The 23,710-nt window shown below is 45.1% G+C and overlaps 1 protein-coding gene across 6 annotated transcripts in view; it reads right to left on the bottom strand.

The window, feature by feature from the left end:
- Positions 1-234: 234 nt before the first annotated feature.
- Positions 235-23,710, bottom strand: part of OSBPL5 (oxysterol binding protein like 5) — a 141,978-nt gene continuing 118,502 nt past the window's right edge. For all 6 annotated transcript variants that reach the window (XM_074884856.1, XM_074884859.1, XM_074884857.1 and 3 more), the window contains 14 exons: positions 22,966-23,185; positions 19,400-19,584; positions 17,908-17,989; positions 17,185-17,283; positions 15,507-15,603; positions 14,459-14,557; positions 13,130-13,227; positions 10,998-11,087; positions 8,078-8,214; positions 5,200-5,385; positions 4,560-4,698; positions 3,304-3,421; positions 2,578-2,680; positions 235-1,576 (listed from right to left, as the gene is read on the bottom strand). In XM_074884856.1, the coding sequence (XP_074740957.1) occupies positions 1,441-1,576; positions 2,578-2,680; positions 3,304-3,421; positions 4,560-4,698; positions 5,200-5,385; positions 8,078-8,214; positions 10,998-11,087; positions 13,130-13,227; positions 14,459-14,557; positions 15,507-15,603; positions 17,185-17,283; positions 17,908-17,989; positions 19,400-19,584; positions 22,966-23,185 (1,789 nt within the window). In that variant the 3' untranslated portion in view covers positions 235-1,440. The remainder of the gene's footprint in view (positions 1,577-2,577; positions 2,681-3,303; positions 3,422-4,559; positions 4,699-5,199; positions 5,386-8,077; positions 8,215-10,997; positions 11,088-13,129; positions 13,228-14,458; positions 14,558-15,506; positions 15,604-17,184; positions 17,284-17,907; positions 17,990-19,399; positions 19,585-22,965; positions 23,186-23,710) is intronic.

Below are 23,710 nucleotides of genomic sequence, written 5' to 3'. Positions count from 1 at the left end.
CTTTTCTTTCTATTTTGGCGAAGTTACTACAACTAGAAGACACGGACAATTTGACCCAGAAGGGTATCAAAATGCTATTGCTGTTCTAACTTACGGCCTATGTCTGAGATTCTTGAAGGTCTCTTCCTGTAGCTTTTCCTCTAAAAAGCATGGCCTAAGAGTTGCCTACTTGTAAAATGCTATCAAACAAAAAACCGAGTTCAAGCACACAAATAATGTCAGATAGACTGCCACTGAAAGTTGTGTGTAGTTTTATTTCAACATATCAAGCACAAACAGGTTTCCCCTAACTGGGGAATATGACGAGGAATGTACTCAAAAATTTGGAAACATTTACATTGAAAGATAGCCCAGACTGGCACCACCACTAAGTATTTTAAGGCTGTATATATAGCAGTACTTACCACTTGGAACTACTTCAGGCCAGAAAAGAAAGGCTTAGTATTGTCCGCAGTCTACAGAAAATATTGCAAATCTTTAAAAAATGGTGTAAAATAGGAAGACTATTAACAGAGTTGAACAATGCAGTGGCAAAACCCTTCCTCCTTCCTGACCTTTGACAATAAATGTGCCTACGACCGAACACATGTACACCTGTATCTCCTGTCCTTCTCGCCTCTCCTGGGGCAGTGGATTCCTCTCTACAATGCTAGTGTGTGATATTATAAAACAGCCATATAGCAAATAATAACAACAATAATAGTAAATGATCAGGTTTTACGAACAGGCGTGTCTGACGTTACACTCGATGGGCCTGATCCAGGGCACCAGTCAGCTCCGTAACCAAACGAGGAGCTTTCACTGAATGCTTCCCATTTCCTACAGAGGAACGGCTCTAGGAAATTGTGCATATTTACAGTTCCCGTGGAATGGAAAATAAAACACATCCTGAGGTCCCATTCTGTGTGTGCTGACAAAACAGATCATGACTTAATATCCTGGGGGTGGATTTTTTGGACCAAGAGTGCTCCCTCCCATAAATAAAGGCAGCCGGACAGGCACCGTGGCCATCAGTTCTTTACAGCTCCCTCGCTGCACTCCCTCACTCGCAGAGCTATGACCCAGGCCGGCGTGGCCTTTCCAGAACACTGGGGTGTTTACCATTTTGGGGGTACCAATACTACTGGGTAATTATTAATTGCATCAGAAAATGACAAGACATAGAAAACAAATTGCACAATTAAAGCTACATTTGGCTTCAGCATTAAGGCCCGTACAGGTTAAGAGGTCCTTGAAGATGTACATGTAAAAGGCAAAAATGACATAATCTGCAGGAACAAAGTTTTGCAGGTTCCTAGGTCCCTTTTTAACCTCGTTTTTCAACTTTCTTCCACCTCTGCCGCGTTGGTTCTAAAGTGCTTTGGTGCCTCGCTGGGCTCCTTGCGCGAGTGGCCCCCCTCCTGCAGCCAGTACTCGTTATTGCTGCCAAACGTAGTGATTTTATTTAAAGACATAATTAATGAATAGTTGACACGTAAGAAAGATGCAGAGGAGAAACCAACAGCGAGAGTCCAGGAGGAAGCTTTCAGAAGAGACCTTCCTGTGGAAGGACTTTTTGTTGAGAGCACTGAGGTTTCTGGAAAAGAAAGCAGTATGTTTATTTGCGTGGCGGAGGGAGGTGCGCATTCACACGCGTGTGCATTCCCAGAGCCCCCACACTGGGACGGATCCCCGTACTTCAGAGCCACCCTCACGGGTACAGCGCTGTGCCCCGCCAACTTCACCTCTCCTCTTTTTAACTTGTGGCTGCTGCTGGATCGGGCAGAGCGTGCTGCGTGGCACGGGAAAGTGTAAGGGCACAAACCCCAAGAAATCTCTTCCTCCAGCACCCGCTCACAAACCTATGCCCCAACCTTCCCAAATACAAGAACTTGACCTGGACGCTCCCAGAGCAGCAGAGAAAAGCTAAAGCCATATCCCTGATGGCTCCGCACCCAGAAATGATGGGCCTCACGCGTGATCCCACCCCGCGGGAGCCTCACGATGACACTCCTCACGCAGAGGGGAACCAGCACGGCTCCCTGGAGCAGGCGGAGCAGCGAACCCTCCCCGCAGGAGTCTGCGGGGCAAAGCCCTTTGCCAGCAGTAGGTTAAGCAGGTGTGCTCCCTGCTTCCCCCACACAGCAACTACCAATTTATACAAAAAGTGGGACTTTAGTGCTTTTCACCCATGGACCCGTTTTCAGACCACATGCCTGCATCTCTGCAGCAAACTGAGCAAATTCATACCACGCTGATGGGAAGGGAGACCCCACGCCTTCTGCCAAGCCAGGACCTGGCCCAGCCCCTCCCGACTTCTGCAGTGGTTTTGCCGTTGGGACTGCCAAGGGGTGCTTAACATGCTGAGGTGACGCTTTTTGCCCCATAAAGAGTCTTAAGAGGAAGAGATTTCCTTGCTGGTTCAAGCAGGGGCTGGGTTTGCCTTTCTGGTGTGTTAATAGGTTACCTATTGAAACAGCTGTTAACTGCACCCCTGCAGCTTATAAGGACGCTTCAAAGGCCACAGTGGAGGAGTTAAATGCCACAGGCTACTTTTAGCCCATTAAGATCATTGATTTGATGAGAGAAAATGGTTACCTGTGTATGTCCTGTTGGGCTCTCTGTAGGGATAAGACGGCTGAATGAATTTCCTTCAGGTGATTCATTTCTTTCCCGCACTGAGCACACAGGCTTTCAAACCCTGCGGCAAAGCATTGAAGGACATTATGTTTTACATCACCGTCTCTGGTGATGGTGATGAAATACAAACCAGGTTCACCCAGCACGTGATCAATTTGTCACAGCTGGGGGGGACACTTCCAGGAGAAAACGTGGGGAGAAGGAGACTGGCGACAGAATCTTCCCTGCCTGAGGACCCAGGTTAATGGAACAGGTCCCGTGACACTGGCCTGGGGCCCCTTCTTGGCTCTCAGGAAACAATTTTTGCAGTGTGCTCCCCAGCTGAGGGGAGGGGAATGGATTGCTCACACCTGCCCCCATTTCTGAAACATTCAAGGTCACTTCTAACAAAGGCTGAGACAAAGGAATGAGAAACGAAGCCTGTTTGCTATCTGTTGACTTTCCTATCTGTATCTTTCCAACATGTTTGTGCCAGGAGTTGGGAAGCCCTTGCTGGCATGGGTAGTGTAAGGCAGAAAGAGAAGTAGTATGTATGGAGAACAGAAGCAGAACATTCTCCGTGTTTGCCTGTGGGCTGTGGGACATGGTATTAACTGGGCTGGGAAACGTCCCAGGGCTGGCTCAAGGAATAAGGTACCAAGGAAAGAACATTAAAGCCTGACCCAGTGCTACCCAAATACTCACCATCATCATCTGAGAGCTCCTGCACCGACTCTGGCGTTGAACAGCTGCTCTCTGTATTCTGGCTGTGGTTGGACGGCTGATCACTGGTTTTGCGGCGCCTGCAGTCTTTGGCAGACCTCTGGATAAAACAGGGATTAAATGAGACTCGGTCACTGTCAAATTGAAGACTCTTGTGTTTGGCTTTAAACAAAAACTCAGGGTGCTGGGGAATATCTGTGAGATTGTGAAGTCTGAGTGCTTTCTCAGCCAACTCCTAGCAGCTGGACTCCTGGCAGCTAGTTAAGGATATTACACACATGTCCCGTACAGAAGCATTTCCTCAAATGATAACGTCCTTAAGACACCCATCCAAATTATTCTTGTTGTAGCTTTAACTGACACATATAGCGATGAACTTTATAGTTCTTTTGTTGAGTTGCGTACCCAGACAAAAAGAAGAAAAATTTAGAATCAAATTTCCCGGGGAAGATTTTTCAGAAGGTGCCTGAAGGATTTAAACATCACAGAACTTTTATGCCTAATTTCTCGATGAACTTTGCAAAGTTTCTCTCCACCTCTCAGATGGGTAAACCAAACACATTGATTCACACTTCTCACTGGAGGGTCTGAAAAGCAGTTATGAACCTCAATTTTCCCATTGTTGCAGAGACATTCAGATTTGGCGTATTAGAAAAGTCTACGTACATAACAAGATATGAATTTTTCAGTGTAGTTGGGTTACAACTAGCTAGTTCAGCAGTTCTACATTTACAAAGCATTTTATGAATGCCATGTATTACTCCAAAGATGAATGCAATGAAATAAGAAGGTATCACCCCTGTTTAAGGGAGAGGATGGAGGAGGTTTCTTGTCTTGCCTAAGAGGAATTAAGTGGTAAAGGCAGATGGCAAAGGCCAGAATTGAGGCTGCAGGATCTCAGCTGTGCACTCCAAAACCTTGCTCACACCCTCATTATGGGAAGTTTTCTGCTTCAGAAGCACAGAACAGTAAAGTTCAGCTCAGTCACATGCAAAACCCAGTATAAGAGTCACTGTGACTAACACTGGGTGGAAGAAAAATACCAAAATATGTCAACCAAGAATTATAATTATTTGGAATTAATGATGGCATAATATTGCAGGTCTAGAGTGGTAAGCTATATTTACCCAAAACAAACCTTCTAGCCTATGCTGTGCTTACATGAAAATGCTGCAAAAAAGGGCTGTGTATCTACACAATTATAAAGAATATGATATTCCCCAAAACAGGCTTTTTACCTTGTGCCGTGTAATTTGATTGTTTATGCATGTTGTTTTGTGGTTTGACATCCTTGTGGATAAGTGTCTTTCCATGGTCTGAAGTACCCCATTCTTCTCAAATTGGGCAATGTCATTCAAAGGATCCCAAGGTCTTAAACTTTTGAGAGCAGAGGAAAAAACATCAGAAAAGCAAGGATCTCACACCAGGTGTGTTAAGAGTAACGCACTAATTCCACGTGTCTCAGGGCAGGCATTCACTCCTGACAGTAACCAGGGTTTCCACAGATGCAGTGTGAGGAGTAACAGACCCTTCCCTCCGCATTCACAGCTCCTAGCAATACACGAGGGGGGTTCGGTCTCCAGAGGCTGCACCCTTTGTGCCAGGGGAGGAGAGCACAGTTACCAACTCTGCTCGCACGGTGCAGAAAATCTCTGCTAAATGATCCCACGCTTGATTGCAGCAATAGCTACAGATTTTCCGTTGCCAAGCCCTCATTTCCAGCTATTCCAAATTAGTGTCAGGAATAGGTATTCTAATAATGACATGGAGCTCACAAAGAGCAAGCCCAGGGCATAGTTTAGGGAATGGCAGGCCCTGAATGACGGTCTGTAACCTTGCTTGCATCCCTCGAGCGGCACCCCCAGCCCCCCCACTCACTCCTCGTATTTGTAGTGCCATTCGTTAGTCGTGGCATCGTGCTGGAAGAGCAGCGGTTTCCATTCTGTGCCGTTCTCTTTCCGCTCCCGGGCAGCATTCCTCTGCTCCTCTTCCAGCACAAATTTTTCCTGTGTCGCCTTGTGTTGATCGCCTTTGTTTATTGCACTGGTAACGTGCTGCCAAAGCCTAGAAAGAAACAGGCAAGCAAGTTAAACCACCTTAAAGCCAACAATGCGTTTTGCCAGCTGGAACCTTAGAGCAGACACTTTTCTGGTCTGTTGATACTCCAGAGGAACTGTAACGGGATTGCTCAGCCTCAGTTTTGGCTTGTAAATGAAAGGAACATTGTAAGAACAGCAACACTGAATGCTGTACGCAGTGATCGACTGAAGAACAGGGGAACTCTCCCTTAGATAACATCACCTACAATATTCATTAAAATCTTCAGTGCTGTCTGTGTGAGTTACAAGATAGTTATGCTCAATTCATTGAGGTCAGTGGCCTCTTTAGAGATGATGTATAATGGAGAATCTGTTATCTTCCTCATACTTTCAAGAATTTCTGTTTAGGAGCCTTTGTGTTAATGTCTATCCCTGAAACAAAGGTTTTATATTTAAAGTTTAGAAGCGTTGGAAAGCGAATTCATGCACACGGCTTGCAGCTGCGCATGCAGGGTTGTACTTCTGTATAGGATTAGCAACTAGACTCAGTCTGCAAGAAACGGACACGTACTTGTGCTCACAAACCACAAACACGAGCACAGGCTTTCCCTTGCACTTGTTTCCAGCTGCCAAAAGATACGTGATCTGTCATATGATGTCTCACTGAGCCTCCGCCCAGAGGAGAGGATCAGCCTTTTACAAGAGAAAAATTACTACCTCTTTTTTTATTATAGCGAAGCTGTGATAGGCTTCTCCACAGTTTCTCTAATCAGAGCACCCTAAACTTCATTTCAGATTGGAAACACTTCTGAGAACAGCAGCAGCAGCTAGCCCTCCCAAAACATTACTGAGTGGTTGAGCAGTTAGAACAGGCACTGGAGATCCAGGCTGTTCCAGTATTCCCAGCTCCACAAAACACCAGTTCACCATTTAGAAGATGAATACATTACCGCATTTAATTTGGAGCTTGCTGTGAAGCTCTTAATTTAAAAAGGATACTGATGCTTTCATTATATTCCTATCACCATATGTTAACAGAACACTTCCAAAAAAGCAGCCTCTTAGATAATTAACTGAAGGCAGAGGAACACTTTCCGGTCCTTTTTGACACGTCACTCCCATTTTCCTGTGTATGAATCTTTTCTCCCAGAAACAAAGGAAGGAAACTAAATTCAGATTCAAAGTGATGGGGGTGGGGGAGGGAGGAGTGAAAATAACGGCCTGAGAAAATACTGTGGTGGCGTAAAGAGTCAATCCTAGGGAATGCAGTGGTGTAAAGAGCGAGGCCTCTAATTATAAGAATCTCAGAGGGACACGCACAAAGTTGTTTGGCAAGGGCAAATTACTCCATCAACAGCTGCATGTGTCAGACAATGAGACCCTCCACGGTGAGCTGCATAATGGTATGAGCTTCAGAGACTCTCCAGCCTTTGTAAAAATAAGTGATTTTCAGCACTGCAGGAAAGACTAAGCAATTCAGGCAGAACATAACCTGGATTAGATGGTAATTTATTCATGCAACTGTCAGCATAATAAGGAGCTTGATGGACTGTCTTTTAGGGATCTCTAGAATTTTTCCTTTTTTTCTCCTTTCCATGGATGCATGTATCATTATTGATCTCTGATGTAGCAAAGGGAGTCAGCTCTGGCAGTAGCCTGGTAAACACAGAAATGGGGATCCTTTGTCCGCAAGACTGAGATTTCTCCATTAAAAGAATCTTCTTCAGAAAATGAATAGAGAAATGTGCTGCAGTCTGCTCTGCTCTGTGACAATGGCAAATGCACGACTATAACTTACAAATACAGACTTTATTGCCCGTAACGTCCACTGCTGTCCAGAACAAACTAAATGTTCACATGTTTTTATTTTCATGCAGTCCCTTTCTTTACCCAAAAAGGCGTAATCTTCTTAGTGTGATGTGATGCAACACCAAAATTAGGTGCCCTCAGGGAAGCGGCCAACGTCATGCAGAGCCAGGCAGCAAAGTGTGTGTGCTGGCTGGGGATGTGAGCTGGTACCATACTGGTGAGATGGCAGGACTAGCTGGCTTGAAGCCAGCGCCACGTGATGCTGTTCTTGCTCAAGAACTGGCTCGGGGGATGCACATTGCATCAGGTAGTCACTCCTTCCATTTCCTAAATCATGTGCCAGGACTATATTTTTAGGTAATCTAGATTACCCTAAAAAAAACTGGTGCAGACTTCATTGGAGATCTCAGCTGAGATTACAAGGCAGTGTTAAACATCGTTTAATTACATTCTCTCATAAAATCCTGTTATGTGGTTCAAACTACTGCTCTGCTCCTGCCAGGACTTTCCACATGATTCCTGCGTCTAGTTTAAGAGCCTGTGGTTGAAACAACCCTTCTTAACAAGACAGCTGACCTCAGATTGACATCTTGCCCTTCCACAAAATATTCCAGCAGTTACAGAGACTCTGTTCATGCTCTCTGGAGTTCAGGAAGCATTGTTATTTTAGCAGATAAAATGTAGCCTCCACTATTTCTCAGTCCAGCTCCCTGGTTATTTCAGAGCTATACTGCATGGAAATACTCCAAAGGTAACAGACTGGGAAAAAACAGGTAAAGGGCTGGGTAATATGTGCAGGCAAAGTGGGTCACTGCCTTTTCAGGGCTGTGCTGAGGAATTGGAGCCTTCTGATGAGAGCCCTGCTTCCAGCAGGGAAGAGGCAGCGAGACATTCCCAGGGCTCCTTACCTCTCCGACTCAAAGTCCGTCTGCTCCTCAAACAGCACAATATGGCGCTTCAGTCTCTGCCTTCGTACTTCACTGGTCGGGTTCCAGAACATTTCCGCGTTCCCGTTTTTCAACTCATTTATATGCACTTCCCCATCCTGAGAAGGAAAATTAAGTGAAAAGGTTAATGACAATCAGAAACGCAAGGCAGAAAATAATCCTGACAAATGGAAGCTGCTTCCGGATGATCAGAGATAGGGCTTGGTTAGAAGGCTTCTTTCCTCCTCTATCCCATTAAATCTCACTGAACACTTCCTGAAAATTTCTAAAGAGTGAGGCGAAGCATTGCCGGAAACACTGGCTGAATTAATCAGAGAAGAATTAGAAAGGGATGTGGTCCCTCCCAGACAAGGGTACCCACAGAAGCCCTAAGATGCTCTTCTTTCCCCACTGTTCCTCCCAGGTACCACCCAGCACATATAAACAAGATCTCTAGATCCTTTTCCAGTCATTCTGCTATTCCTCAATGCTGAAACCTCACACAGAGCCTATTGAAATTCCATACTCTCTAGAAAGGAGAGCTAAAGCTGAGATACTCTTTCACTTCCCCGCCCCCCCCCCCCCCCCCCCCCCCCCCCCCCCCCCAGTTTAGCCTGAACTTCATTTAGCACTTCAAAATGCCAGGGGTCTTTCATCCTTATTCCTTGCCAATCTACTTGGCAACCAACTATTAAGCAGCACTTCTCTGATCTGAGGCTGGCTAGACAATATTGCTGTGTCCCTGCTTAACTAAGCTGCTTCCCAGCCTTGCTCACAGACACAGCAATGCCACGGAGCCAGACCGGGTAGTTTTCAGGGCATACAGCAAACAGCATGACGCTGACTGCAAGTGGAATGAATCAGACGATTACAGGTGCCGGAGAGCGTGTGCACTGGTGCCATTCAGCGGCCCGGACACAGTACGAGCATCACGCAAACCTTATTTAGGTCACGGCTACTGGCTTTGCCCATCGCTGCTTATTTTCTTTGTGTCCCAGCTGCTGCGTTTCTTCCCCTGCCACGGTCCCTTGATGCAGGTCTCAAAGTCCACTTCCCACATCTTCAGCTGTGAAACTCCTTCAACCCTGAGGGACTCCCTTCCCTCCTCAAAGTCCCCCTCAGGACGTCTTCTGCCACAGCCTGAGGTGCCAGTTCCAGGACAGATCTCGGGTCCCCAGGAACCCCCCAGCTATGGATGGGAGGAGGCAGGCAGGCATTATCAAACAGCACTATGTGCATCCCTAAGGGGCATATATACAAGCAGCCCTCAGCTGCTGCTTTGATCCTGGAGCTGAGAAGCATTGGGATTTGCTTCCCTCCTTTATTCAGGTGGGGTTTTGGGTCCTGAGGCAGAGAATTAGCCTTTCAGCTGCCAGGGTTTCCGTCAGCAAACCGGACGGTGCCAGAGAAAAGCGTGCAGAGCTCAGGAGAGCAGGCCAATACTCTCAGCGGGGAGGGAGGAGAACAAACAACGTCCCTACCGCTGCACAGCAGCTACTCTATTCGCAGCGTGCCACTGCAAACAGCGGCTTACGGAGCCACCCTTTCAAAGCCATTTAACTTCTTTTATACATCATTCTAATTTTGTGCACCACAAACAACCAGCACAAAGAACAAGGGAGGAATAAATTATTTTCAGGCTGATAAAACCCAAACACAGAAGGCTGGAAGCTGAGCAGCACGCAGCCATGTGGCTCGGTGCCCCGGGGAGCCACTCGATTACATGCTCTGGCGGATGGTGTTTGCAGGACTGCAGCGAGACGAGGTAACGAGATAACGAGGTACTCCACAGCCCAGCACAACTCACAATTACCAAGGCGCATCCTGCAGGGAAGGGAGCTCAGAACGGAAGTGCTGCCCAGGCACAGGGAGCAACTTTCCTTCTCTACCCCCAGAAAGGGCAAATCTCCCGATTTCAAAATGGTCATTAGCCTTTTACGTAAAAAGACAGATTGCCTGAGCGGAGCAGTCCAGTACCAAAGGCTGTGGTTAGGACCTCACTATAGAAAGGGCTTTATCCAGGCACATTTCACCTGACCTACTTTAAATACCTCCTTTAGGATGAGACAAATCTCATCTCAGAAGTGGCAATTTCTGTGCACTGGAAAGGGAACATAGGTCAACTATAAGGAAGATGTGGGTGCCTAAATGCAGCTGAGATAAATACCTAAGTGTTCAGCCCAAAGCCAGGGCTCACTGCTTTTGCCCCAGATGCCAGGAGTTCCCAACCAAAACTCTAGACTACATCCTTCACCGTGCAACTTTATCCTTGCTGGATTTTGGCTTAAGGATGCCTTTGAGTGGTTCCCTTGTGGACACCAGGTGTGCAAAGGTGCTAGCTGTTCTGCTGACTCTTCTGAGCTGCCCATACTGATAGACCCTCACTGAATCTATGTCTCTGTCCTTCACCTCATAAACAGAGGAATAACCATCTTCTATCATAAAGGTGTGCTGCGAAAATAATGAATTTAAAACCCTGTGATGTTCTTCCCTGATACTGCTGTAGCTGGGGAAGTATTCAACACAACAAGAAAAAAGGAAGCCTCATGATTTTCACAATCACACGTAAGACACACTATGCCTCCTGCCACCAGTGCTTGTCCTAAGCCTGGCACCCTAAATACAGAGTCACTGGCTTTGACAGAACTCCTCCTCGCTGCGCCCGGGCTCTGGGAATGCAAGTGTTACTTGCACTGCAGGTGGATGGGACTACGGAAGCGTAAATGACCTTGAGAGGTGTGGCCCCCACTCCCTGGGGACAGCGGGAAGAGGCAGGACAGGGGCCCTCCACCAGCCCCTGCTCCACGCCGAGGAGCCTGCCAAGGGCTGCCAGTCCTCCCACGCACCCACCCCGCTGCCACGCGCAATTAAACTGTCAGCAACTTTGATTATCGTGTGTTACCCAGTGTCCGTTGAGACTTGCTAACACTTCTTCTCCTGATTTAATCTTCCCAGAGATTTGATTAATGCTTGCACTGCCACCGAAGAAGGGCTGTCAGGGGAGAATAGAAATAGAAAATATGATCAGTCTAGTCAGAACTGGAAGGGAGCCAAACACAGTGATGCTGCAGGAGGGAAGGAAAGTGCAACCAGCTCAATTTCCACGATTTCTGGGGAAAGGCGGAATGAACTCTAACATGCATTTGGACTGTCTAGCATTGTGCCCTCCTCCTTTTGTTTGCAAGACCAAAATCACTGTAGGAGCTGCAGGAAGGGAGATAAGCTTTCAGGTGCATTAACATTCAGCGGCGCGAGGCCTCGCCTCCATTTATTGTCAGCTGGACATCGGGTAAGTGTATGTGGGCAAGTCCTCCGCATTGTCCAGAGTCACGTTACAGCTTGCACCCTTGTACTTGCAGCCTTGTCCAAAGAAATGGAGCAGCACTAATGCAGTTGGTGACTTTTCCTGCTTATGGGACTGCCACAGCAGTGTGGCACTGCTGATAGCTATGTCTGTGTGAAGTCTCCAGTGTGAAGAAGCTCTCGTCAGCAGCAAACAAAAAAAGAAAAAGGGTATTTCCAGAGTCAAGGAAAAGATTCTCAGAACAATGGAAAATTCCCCTCGCCTCCTGCCTGCCAAACACAGGAAACAGCAGTGATAGAGTGACCAGCTCTTTCATTCATACCACACAACATTTCTTCACACATTTTAGCAGCTACTTTCCAATATCGTTCATGCAGAAGAACTTTTTTTTTAAAATAACAATATAAAACCAAATTTCCTGCAACACCCATGGAAAAAGAAATCACAAGTATCTCAAGAATCAATGTATGCAATCCAGCAGAGAATTGGTACATATCCAAATGAATAACAAAGTTATGGGGTTACCCTCTAACTTCTCACAATTTTCCTAAAAAGGTGGCTCAGAAATATTCAAAGCAGAGCACGTAGTTAAGCCTCAGGGACCTTTCTGGGTCATGTTTGGACTAAGCATGTTGTTTTCAAGCCAGAAAAGAAGGGTCTACATTTTAAGCTCTGAAGCTTTTATAGGTTTGAGACTGAAGTCAGGGAAATACTCCACTGGCCTCGACACAGTATGTCAGGCCTATGGGAAGAACTGGCTTTAAAGACAAGTATATGCAAATGTCAAGAAAGTACATGGGGCAACACTTCCCTTTGTAAGGGCAAATAAAGACAGAAAATTACTATTTCCCCCAGCAAAACTCAGTCTGCAAAAGACTTCCCTAACTCCAGTAATCTCTCACATTTACATTGGCTAAGGCTGCAGCCCTAAAGTCCTGCAGGTTCTCAGTTCTCCATCTTTCATTTTATGCCCAGGCAAGAAATTGTTTGTTGGAACAGAAGAGAAATAGATGCTCCTTAAAAAGCAAGTTAACTGTCCAAGTTACAGGCCATCATTTTCCCTCCCAGATTTTAACATGTATAACTACAGGAATGCTCAAAGATGTCTCCATTTTATCTGCACACCATAAATTTGCCTCACCAGGCTTTGCAGGGGAGGCAATAGCTACATGAACAAGTCAGTACAAGGCAATGACAGTGCGGCTCGTCAGTGTGACAGCCGTTCAAAATTATCTGCCTGAAAATGGGCTCTTACCCTGCTGTCAAGGCAAGGTCCTGGAGCCTTGAGAAACACCAGGCACAGTTCACTGTAATGCCTTCAAGGTAAGAGTACCTACGTGATGGCTACTGGAGAGCTTCACTGAAGATCCACATCCTAACTTGCCTCAAAATAGTTTGTACACCTCGCTGTATTTTGCAAGCAAAAGTAATTGCACCTTCCTAAACAGAAGCCATATTGTTGTTGCCAAACATTCAGAAGAGAGTTTGGCCAGTAGCCAGCTGGCTGGCAGTAAACAAGTCATGTGTTAAACTCAGGCTTCCTGGGTTCAAATCGAGCTGCACCAGGCAGAACTGACTGCAGGATGATGCCTCCTCTCCGGGTAGGCCACCCCGTGGTGCACACACACATTGCTGGTATATAAATGATCTGGTGTGCAAGGTCAAACCTTGCCTGGAGCTCAGGGGCAAGCCTGAGACCCACTCAAAATGGGGGCTACAATGTCTCCTACCTTGAGCTTGAATTCCAGTTCTGCCCTGTGGTTAGTTTTCTCACAGTCGATGGTAACTTTCCCTCCAAGCTCCATTGTCATGGTACCGTACAGAAGTCCTGAAAGGGAAAAAAGAGGCTTAAGAGAGGCCCCAGTGCAAGTGATCTGCTTTCTCAACTCAAACTGGCTCTCGCTGACACGCTGTGAAATTCACTACTTGGCTTAAAGTTTTGAAAAGACAGAAACCAAAGTTTCTAGGAAATGGCTCTTCATTTATAAGCATGAAGAATCCTCCCCTGAGTCCATATTCCCCATTTATTACACCAGCTAGGAAATAGCTTGACTCATAGGTGCCGATAGTGCATCTGCAGCAAGCTGAAAGTGGGAAAGGAAAAATAAGGAAAGTTGTGCCTAGCAACTTCATTTATACTAGTGCTTAAACAGACCCAGTCGCTTCTCACAGGGCAGAGAGGAGCTGTAATGGGATTCAGCAGGACCTGGGAGACTAGCAGTCATGTTGGGGACTCCTTTTTACACATGCTTACCATTTTATGAAAAGGTCATTTGCATAAAAAGAAAAATTGACATGAAAAAGATTTATGCACAGGAATGGTTCACAGAGGGCGTGATTTACAGAAGTTACTGTTTTCAGGTAGGTAGACCCTCCATAAGTATTAACTTAGAGGTCAACATGCCAAAATGAAAGAATATTCAAAAACCAAAATTGGATCAAATGGCTGCAGGAGTGATTTTATCGCTGTGGTTGACATGCCACTGACGCTTAGCTTCCTAAGGAGAAGTGCAAAGTTACAGCAGTGAGTCAGGAGCCAGCCCCTGGCCTCAGTGCATGTTCAGCTCAACAGAGCAAAGCCACACCATAACAGGTATCAGCCTCACTGAGGCAGCTCATACACTGAGGAATATCATGATTAGAGTAACAAAGAAGTCAGAAGAGAAGTCAGGAATTTCCATTATTCTCAAAAAGCCAGAAAATATATTAAACAATTTCAGTGTTAACATCAGAGAAACTTTTTATCCTCAGAAGCTCAAACTGTACTCTCATTCCTTCCATCTTCCCTTTACCTGCAGTGCATATACACAATATTTTTTTATTTCTACATAGTGTTAAAACTCAGCTCTGCACAGACAAATGAAAAAGACTTCAGTGAGGATTACCAGTCTTCTGCTGGGCGCTATGACTCGTGTGTGGAGCAACTGCTCCCTGGAATTTCCAGTTCCTGCGGTGCCAGGTATTCCAGAGGGAAGAAGAGAGCCAGTGCAAAGTTAGTCAGTAACATACCATTATATTATTGTTCCTGTTTGCTTCCTATTTGAACAGTCATAACTTACCTTTACAGTGGGCGTATGGCATAGTAATTATATAATCTTCCCCTCTGTTTAGAAACATAAGCTTTGCTTTCCCATCCAACAGTGCAGAAAGTGAGTTACCTAGAATTTAAAAGAACAAATACATATATATTAAAAGTGCACGTTATACTTGGTCACTCATCCTACTCTAGCAAAACGTTCCCATTAAATGTAGGTCACTAATGAAAGCAGAGATACAAAATGCTAATAATTCAGGACCCTGCAAATCATTTACTGTTGGAGGCAGGCAGTTCTAATAAACTCTCTGCTGTAGAGCTCATATTTGCTCTGGCATTTAGCCCCTGTTGCAGAAAGGGCAGTAGATTAAGTAAGTCACTAGTGGGATGTAGAAAGTAGTTCCAATGCTTAGAAGTTTTTCAGGTCCTTCGGTTCTCACAACTTTTCTGATTGTGTGGGATCCCAGATAACAAAATTGCCAGAAGGACAGCAATGACTATTTACAAGCATTTCAGCAAATACATTTACCAGAGGATAGTACTTAAGAGGTGTTTGTCTAAACAAAAAAACTATTTCAAATAGCAACACTGTTTCAGAGCCTGCAGCCCTGCTGTCTCCATTGAGATCGGAAGATTGGAGGGCATTTTGAAGCTCCAGGGTTCAATCCTAAGAAATCTGGGAGCTAGATAAATGGTTACATTTATACAGAGACTTTTGCAAAAGTCAGCTGGATGATCAGAGAGCTATACAACACTCATCCATCAGCATATGCAAAGCAGTCTGACAACCAATTGCCTACACATTCTCATGAACCTCTGCTTTCTGAATACCAGTTTTTTAAAGCTCTCAATTTTTCTGATTTTTCTTTTTAAACATCAATGTGATCTCCCACTGAAATAACGGAAATGGCGAAAATCCAGGAGAGCCAAGACAAGGAATTAGGGTGTCCTGGTGGCAGAACTCTTAAGTGTTTCTTTGTTCTTAACTCTCAGCACACCCAGGAGTGATTAAAAACCAAACCAAAACCAATGCCATGACGTTACCTGGAAGATGTCTAGGCTTAATGCCTTACCATAAAACTTGGACCTAGCTAGAATGCTGCCAGTAATGCAGAATCCGTCCTTCCTATTGCTGACGTGAAAAGCTGACACTGGCGGATGATGGGAGACCTAGAAGAAAAATAGGCACAGGTCACTTACAGCAGTCGTTCCAGGCTAAGCAGAGAGGAGGGTGCACACACAACCTCACACGGTGTTACGCGTGCTCTAGGGAAAGTGCAAGACAAAGGCCACAGGGCTGAGCAGAGTCCGCTAAGCCCCATCCATACCATCAACCAGAATGTTAAAGGAGGGACCAGTATGTGAGACCACTATTTATGAGAACATTATATATGTAAACTTTCTCCCCCACTCCATATTTTCTTGTCCTTGTGCATTTGAGATCACTTTAGGCCAACAGGTACACTGTCAGACTTTCAACACAGTAAGTGACAGTGCAGAACTTTGGGGCAACATCTGAATAACCTCCATAAAATGGATGCAGTGGCTGAAATAAAATAACACAAAAGTTCTTTGATTGAATAGGAAAAAAATGTACGTGAAACAGGGAGTCCCTGTACCAAAATCCACGTGATCCTCAGATCCCTTTACTAACACTGTAAATATCAAATTAAATATTGTCAGGCCAGTTTACTTGTGAGCTCTGCCTTTTATTTATCTCCAAAGACACACAGATAAGCCCTCAATTTACTCCTATTAGAATCATCACAGGAAGTTTGGAAATAAAGGAAGGTAGGATTTGGTTATGTGTTTTATGACCCTTTTGACAGAGGCAACACAAACCACAACAATGTTTTATTAACAATAAGAAAACAGCGGGGCAGAACCCCATGGAAAAGGTCTTTATTGAAGAGGTGTTCTGGTTTTGGCTGGGATGGAGTTAATTTTCCTCCTAGTATCTAGTATGGGGTTGTGGTTTGGATCTGTGCTGAACACAGTGTTGATAACAGAGGGATGTTTTTGTTACCGCTGAGCAGGGCTTACACAGAGCCAAGGCCTTTTCTGCCTCTCCCCCCACCCCCCAGCGAGCAGGCTGCGGGTGCACAAGGACTCGGGAGGGGACACAGCCGGGACAGCTGACCCCAGCTGACCCCAGGGGTATCCCCCACCGCATGGCTCATGCTCAGCACATACAGCTGGGGGAGCAGGAGGAAGGGGGGACGTTCGCAGTGATGGCGTTTGTCTTCCCAAGTCACCGTCACGCGTGATGGAGCCCGGCTGTGCTGGAGATGGCTGAGCACCCGCCTGCCCATGGGGAGTGGGCAAGGAATCCCTTGTTTTGCTTTGCTTGTGCACCCGGCTTTTGCTTTACCTATTAAAGTGGTTTTATCTCAACCCGTGAGTTTTCTCACTTTTACCCTTCCAATGGTTTCCCCCATCCCACCGGGGGGGAGCGAGCGAGTGGCTGTGTGGGGCCGAGTTGCTGGCTGGGGTTAAACCATGCCAAGAGGCTAATGTTGTACACAGGAGACCTGCTTTTATAGTCTTGCGTGCCTGCCAAAGCTCACAGTCATCTTTGTAAATCTAAAGAGAAAAAAGATCAGCAGCTAGTTTATCCCATGTCCCGCTCCGGATATTTACACAAAACTCGAACTTCCTCTCCCAGGGTGAGATGTGGAGTGTGTTCCCACGCACAGAGGTGCAGGCAGGCTTCTGCTTGCAACACCTGAGCATCCAAATAAAGCAACTTACCTGTTCTGCTATGTAAAATGTGTGGCTGTTCGTCTGGGGGTGAAACCAACAGCAGCGAAATGTCTCTCCCAGAATAGGGTTGTATGGCTTTTTTATTCCCTGAAAAGCAAAGCAATCAGAACCTGCTACAAATGAAAGATCTGCAATCCAACTTTACAGAGCTGGCCACAAAACAACATAATAATTTTCTCCCTGATGCTTTAACCTAAGTCAATCACAAGAATCAAAACCTAAGAACTGGTTACATATATCCTCCTAATCTAATCTTTTCATCTGAGCCATGGATTCACCTGCTATTCTTGTCAATTTAATCTTCTGCCCCATCAAAGCTTTACAAGATGATAAAACTTTATTATTTCTGCTACTATATGCAGCGGGTGCCTACTGATGTAGAAACATGGCACTATGGCACTAATAGGCCTGAAAAGAGAAAGGGGCCCTGCTTTCAGCCAGGGGAAATATCTGGCATCCAAGGAGATGTTACTTGTTGATGACTAGTTTTGTGTTCTAACTGTCCAGTGCAAAAGCTCTGAGATGGTCAACACTATTCTGCATTCAGTATCGACTCTGAAACCAAATGCAACTTCAGTTTTAAAAGTAATGGTCAAAGTCTTCTGAACAATAGAAGGGGTAAAGTGTCAAAGGAAAGGCAATAAAGAAATACACAACCGCAGCAGAAGATTTTGATGCTTGTTACAACCCCAATTTGATGCATTCTTTTACCTTTGGCTTCTTATAGAAGCCGGACAGATACCACCTCAAAACTTGCTTCATTCGACTGTATGGATCATCTTCAAGGACAGCCCTGCAGGACAGAATATAAAATGGCCTTTATACTGTTTACATGTCACATTCATTTCATACCAGTATAACAATATTATATCAATAATATTTCCCTAGTGCTAAAGGGAAATAACTTCTGCGCTGCTGCCACTGGAAAAGGTGAATGCCAGCAGAAATAATTTTTTTTAGTAATGTACATCATACACCACACCAGTAAGCTCTTAAAATGTAGCACCTGTTGCCCTGCACTCCTGCAAAAAGTCTAATAGAATTTCTGGAGTGTATCAGGTTTGATTGGACATTCAAGTATGTTAATGTGGGACTGCCACGCACACTTAGTTACAGTGTGAGTCATAAAAGCCATAATACTTATGACACCAAAATAAAAGACAATTCTATTTTTCTCTCTTTCTCTCTGTTTCCCTCTTTCTTAAAAGATCTTTAAAGCTGATGTGCTACATGGCCTCTTCCAGTACTTTGAGAGTTCATATAATAATTTAGGTTGGAAGGGACTTCTCAAGGTCACCTCATCCAACCCCTCCCCGCTCAAGGTTGAATTGGGAAGTAAACAAAGACAATAGCGTTCCTGGTATTTCCAACCATTTAGTCAGATTTGAAAATCAACCTGGCTAAGTTCTTGCAAAATCCATTTAGAAGGATCATCCATACCACAAAGAGGTTTATTTAACAAAACCTCCAAACCTCTTGAAGTTTTCTTAGATCTCAGCACTGAGGAGAACCATTTCCTTAACTTCAGATGTTACAAATACCACAAACAAGGCTTGAAAATACCACGATTCTAAAATTACCCAGAGGCAGTGGAATAAACATGAGTAACTAGTGGTGCTATGTGATTATTGCACACACTGGTTTTAAAATACACCAAGCATATCTCATTGAGAAGGCTGGCCCTACCTAGAAGCATAACATTTTCTGTTTTCCACTCTGCTGCTCCCAGCAGGTCTCTCTCATCAATGGTGTTAAAAGATGCTTCTTATTTGTTTATCAACCAACATAATTATATTGCTTTTGGGGACAGAAGTGCTTGACAATCCTGTTTGTTCTGTCCTACTCCCCTCCGTACACACGTACACCAGAAGGTGGCACAGCTCTGCTACGAGATGCTCAAAGGAGGGAGCTGAATCCCCAAAGGTTTCAGCCAATGCTGGCAAACTTGCATGTGCCAAGGTAGTTTTGTCCGGAGTTTAACTGTTTTCCTTGCTTCCTTGCTCCTCACTGGCAGCAGTCCATCTTTATAAGGTCACTGCAGCTGTGCCTGGCTTCATTTATGTTGAACCCAGTGACCTAGGTGTTATTTGGGAGCCTTTCAAGCACATAAACACACCTCAGCCAGCACCAAGCTAACTCTGTAACACATTTTCACAAATACCAGAAAAATGCCCACACTGGGCATGCTCTGCAGGCTGCTTACTGGGAAAGCAGGTCAGCATGATAGTAGTAATCAGAGAGCTTGTTTAGGAACGAGCGTGGCTCCAGGATGAAGGTGGGCAGCACCACCCGTGACAGGTCCATGCCAGGCCGCAGCTGCTTCAGCAGGATCCACATCAGGCTCTTGTTCTCCTCGGAGACAGTTTCTGTTTGAGACGATTCACCTGTCTATGATGGGAAAAGGGGAGTTCAGGGCAGAAACAGGAAAACCGTTTCTTGTGGGTGCATTTACTGGGAGAGTCCAAGCTCACCCCGGCATACCCGGCCCTGGCACAGGGATGAACGCTCAGCTACACCACAGCAAAGAGACATCGGCTCTGTCTCGGGAGAAGTGGATCCCTGAAGCACTAAAGGGAGCAGTACAGAAAGCCCTGGGCCTCTGCGAGGGCTGGCATGGCAGGGAGCACACCTATGCTGTGCTCCTTCCTGAGCCACGGCCTCCACACCCTCAGGGCTGACTGGGACTGATGTTAACCAAGGGCGCTCCACACTGTGGCCCCTCCCGAGGTGTGGATGTGCCCAAGGCTGTTCCAGCATCACTACAGCCAGGTGGGCTGTGTACAAAAGCTCCTCTCAGTCCCATTCTCAGCAAATGAGAGACTGTAAGATTTACTATTATAAATGTAGAAAAATTTAAGAGATAAAAGAGTAATCAACAAAGAACGGAAGCAGTCCTCCAAGTTCAAAATAAGACAAACCGGTAGTAGGTAAAGGGCCCACTGCCAGGTGACGTGCACAAAGACTATGCCCCCCCAGTGCTGCTCAGAGCCCTTTGCAACAGGAGTGCAGACAACTGTAAAAAAGCCAGGGATTATGTTGTGGTTTCAGTTATAATTGTGGAGGTCCTATGCATTCCACGGGGCTACGTGGGGGAATGGACCTTTCAAGCCACTGGAGAAAGAAAATTAAAGTAACTTTTCAGACATTAATGTTATTTTAACACAGATTTTGACTATCTTTTGTCTAACACCCATCAGAATTTAACAATGAAAGAGAATATTTATACTTAGCCTTTCTACTGTTTATAGGCAAGAAACTTCTATCAGAAAAAGGGCACAGATCCACTTTTGGAATGGACTTTGGTTTGGGAGAGGACACAAAGCATCTCCCAACAGGATTTGCAGATGGTGTAAATCACTAAACACTCATTTTCACCACCTGAGCATTCCCAGCACCACCTTTTTGGCTCCCAATCAGCTCTTTTACTAGTCACACACCACATCCGGTTTGTACGCTGGGGGAATTTCAGATTGAGGAACAACAAAGCTCTTTTCATTTCATTGTTTTTCCATTATCATACCATTCTTCTTGTGTCAGTCTGATGCAATACACAGCTTGAACCTCCAAGAAGAAATGGAAACCATTAAAGAACGTAATAGCACAGTGTCAGCTAGGGCTTTCAATTTGTACGGTTCTGTCAGAACTTTCATTACTTATCCAGGTCCTCAAGTGCATGTGTATTGGCAATATCAATTAATGCCATGTTGAAACTGCACAAAGTGCAATTGTGAAATTGCATAAAGTGTTACTCAGAGTGAATCACTGCAGAAGGGATGGATGAAGAGGGAAGGAGAGGAGGTGCAGGAAGATGAGAACAACTTCAAGCTACCTCTGGTTTGGTTTCCTCTCAAATGTATCATCCTCAATAACCCTTTTTATAACTTGTTATAACCACAAAACTTTTTTTAAAAGGGTTGTTATCCATCTACCTACTGAGGAGGTGTCTTTTTTATATTCTAACCAACTTTTGCAATCTCAAAGCCCTTCTGACACCTGTCTCTCTCTTCACATTCCTACTGCAAACAAGGCAAAGCTGGAACATCATCCACATAGATGTACAAGCACCCACCTTTCAAACACATACGGACGCACACACATACGTGCACACCTTTCAAACGAGCTTTCAAAGCCAAGCTGAAGATTTAACAGTGATGGTTTGCATCTGTGATCTTTGTCCTGCCAAATCTGAACTGTACATACAGACTGAAGGGCAACAGTTGCACTTTAAGATGACAGTTAATGTTACTAATTGGCAGGTGTTTACCTTGATACATCTCAGCCCACTGCTGATAGCAAACTGTCACTGCATACAACCTACTTGGCCTTACCTTACGGTCACCAGTGGGGTAAGACTTAACAACTAGTCCTACCTGTGTGTCTCAGGTGAGGACAGCCCCACCTCCCGGCCAGCAACAGAAATCTAGTAAAACATCTAATGGCCAAGGCTGCATGGCAACTCTTTTTGAAAGCCCACTGGCTGTTACCTGTGCAGAGCAGCCACACTATGGCTAGTCTTATTTTACACTACATAAAGTGTCACACTCTACAGCAGAAATTTAGTCCTTTCCATTTGGTTTGTACTGCTTTTCTTTTTATTTTAATGTAAAACTGCAGAGATCTCTCTCACTCTTGCACACCCACACACACACATCAGTGCTGCCTGTACAGCTCATTCAAGCACCGAAGTATCAGCCTACCCTGCCAATACTTCTGGCACAAGTTTGTCAAGTGGGAAAAGGTCATTTCAGAATAAGCAGCTGATAGAAATTAAGATTGACTTAATTTTGCTGTTGCTTAGTTCCTCAGCTATATTCAGAATCCCCTGTTTGGACCCAGTTACCATTTGCTGTGTGTCTGGGGTGGGATTTGAGGGGAGAGATGCACAAAAGGGGAGTTGGGGTTTTTTTATATCTGCAGGCAACAGTTGTGTTTGCAAGCACAATTTCTACAGCAGGGACTTGCACCTCACCCCTGACATCTGAAATGGCAGCAAACACACACAAGAAAGAAACAGCTTTTTAGCAAAGTGGTTTTCTTTGAAGCACCAACAAGACTTCAGCTTCCTTGCTCGAAGCAATAGGCAAGGGAAGTGCTCAGAGCCCTCCTGGCGCTGGAGCAGAGCTCCTCCGCTGCCTGCCTGGACTGATTCTCCCCAACACACTTGGCTCCCCCAGCTCTCTACTGCTGCCTTCCTCAGAGGTGTCACAGTGACATCCAGCTAACAAAAGCTCTTATGTGGAACAGACACACATCCTCCTGCTGTTAAATGACATGAGAAATGGCTTTCTTACAAGAAACTGTCATTTCGAAATCAAGTGGCTCAAATGCTCCATTAGGACACACAAAAAGGATGTTCCATACATAATGAAAAAAGGGAAGTATCATATTTTGTATCACGCAAGGACTGAGCATCCTAATTGGCCAGGACACATGCCCAGAATAATAATTCCCCCTCCCGCTGGCTCCACAAAGCACCGTGCCAATGCTATGTGGCTCTTTAATGCAATAACTGGTTAAAGCAATCGCTGATGCTGGAAGCACGCCAAAGCACAGTAGCAGAGCTGCTCTTCATAATGCATAATTATTAGAGCACATGATAATTCAACATAATTTAGCAGAAGGCTGTGCGTTGCTTTATCTGTAAAACACTGGAACTCACAAAGCTGGTTCTTAACTGCCAACGCATCTAAAAGGCTGAATGACAGATACTACGAACGCAGACATTTTAACAGAAACAGGCAGTGATTAAAATAATTCTTTTTCTTTTACCTCCCCGAATTCCTCATAGATCTGTTCAATATAAGTCGTTCCTTTCCTTCCTGGAGAGACCTCTCCATGGATTTCTGACTGATCGCTCTCGCTTTCATTTGTTTTCCGGCTGTTCTCATGAGTTTCATTCTCCGACTCCTCTACGTTGTCTCTCTCGGACTTGTCCGAAAAAGCATCATTTTCCAAATGGTGGTGGTTCTCCAGGGCTGATTCATTCAAACTGCAACACACAGTTCATTACTTGCTTCAATTTGATTTACAAAGCCAGATTACTTACGGCCTTTTAGAGAACGTAAAAACACCCCACAGGACTCAAAACAGGGTGTACAGCCCAGGAGAGTATAAGACATTGATCTCCTGTAGCAAGGTTTTTATCACAGAAACGATATTTTCCATCAGAATTCTCCCTTCCAAACTGCATTTTGCAGATCTACCCCTAAGCTCCACTTACCCATCGTTACACAGAATTGCCGCTGGCTCCGGATGGGAGCGCACACACTGGAGGGATACAGAGCACACACTAACAACTGTACACTGCTGATTAGAGAACTGAAGTGTCAGTCAGGAGAGATTCTCCCCTTTACAGAAACAAATCAGTGGATTGTAGCGTATGGGAAAAATATGACATTATGAGATAGATTTTCTTTTTGGTACTACTACTAGTACTTTATTTCAACAGATGGTGGTCCTAAGTCAGCCTAGAAAAGGCAAATTTAAAAATTTGAATAGAAGCAAGTATTTTCAC

Source organism: Strix uralensis, chromosome 15 (assembly GCF_047716275.1).
Source record: "Strix uralensis isolate ZFMK-TIS-50842 chromosome 15, bStrUra1, whole genome shotgun sequence".
NCBI lineage: Eukaryota > Metazoa > Chordata > Aves > Strigiformes > Strigidae > Strix > Strix uralensis.
This window is presented reverse-complemented; position numbering and strand designations above follow the sequence as displayed.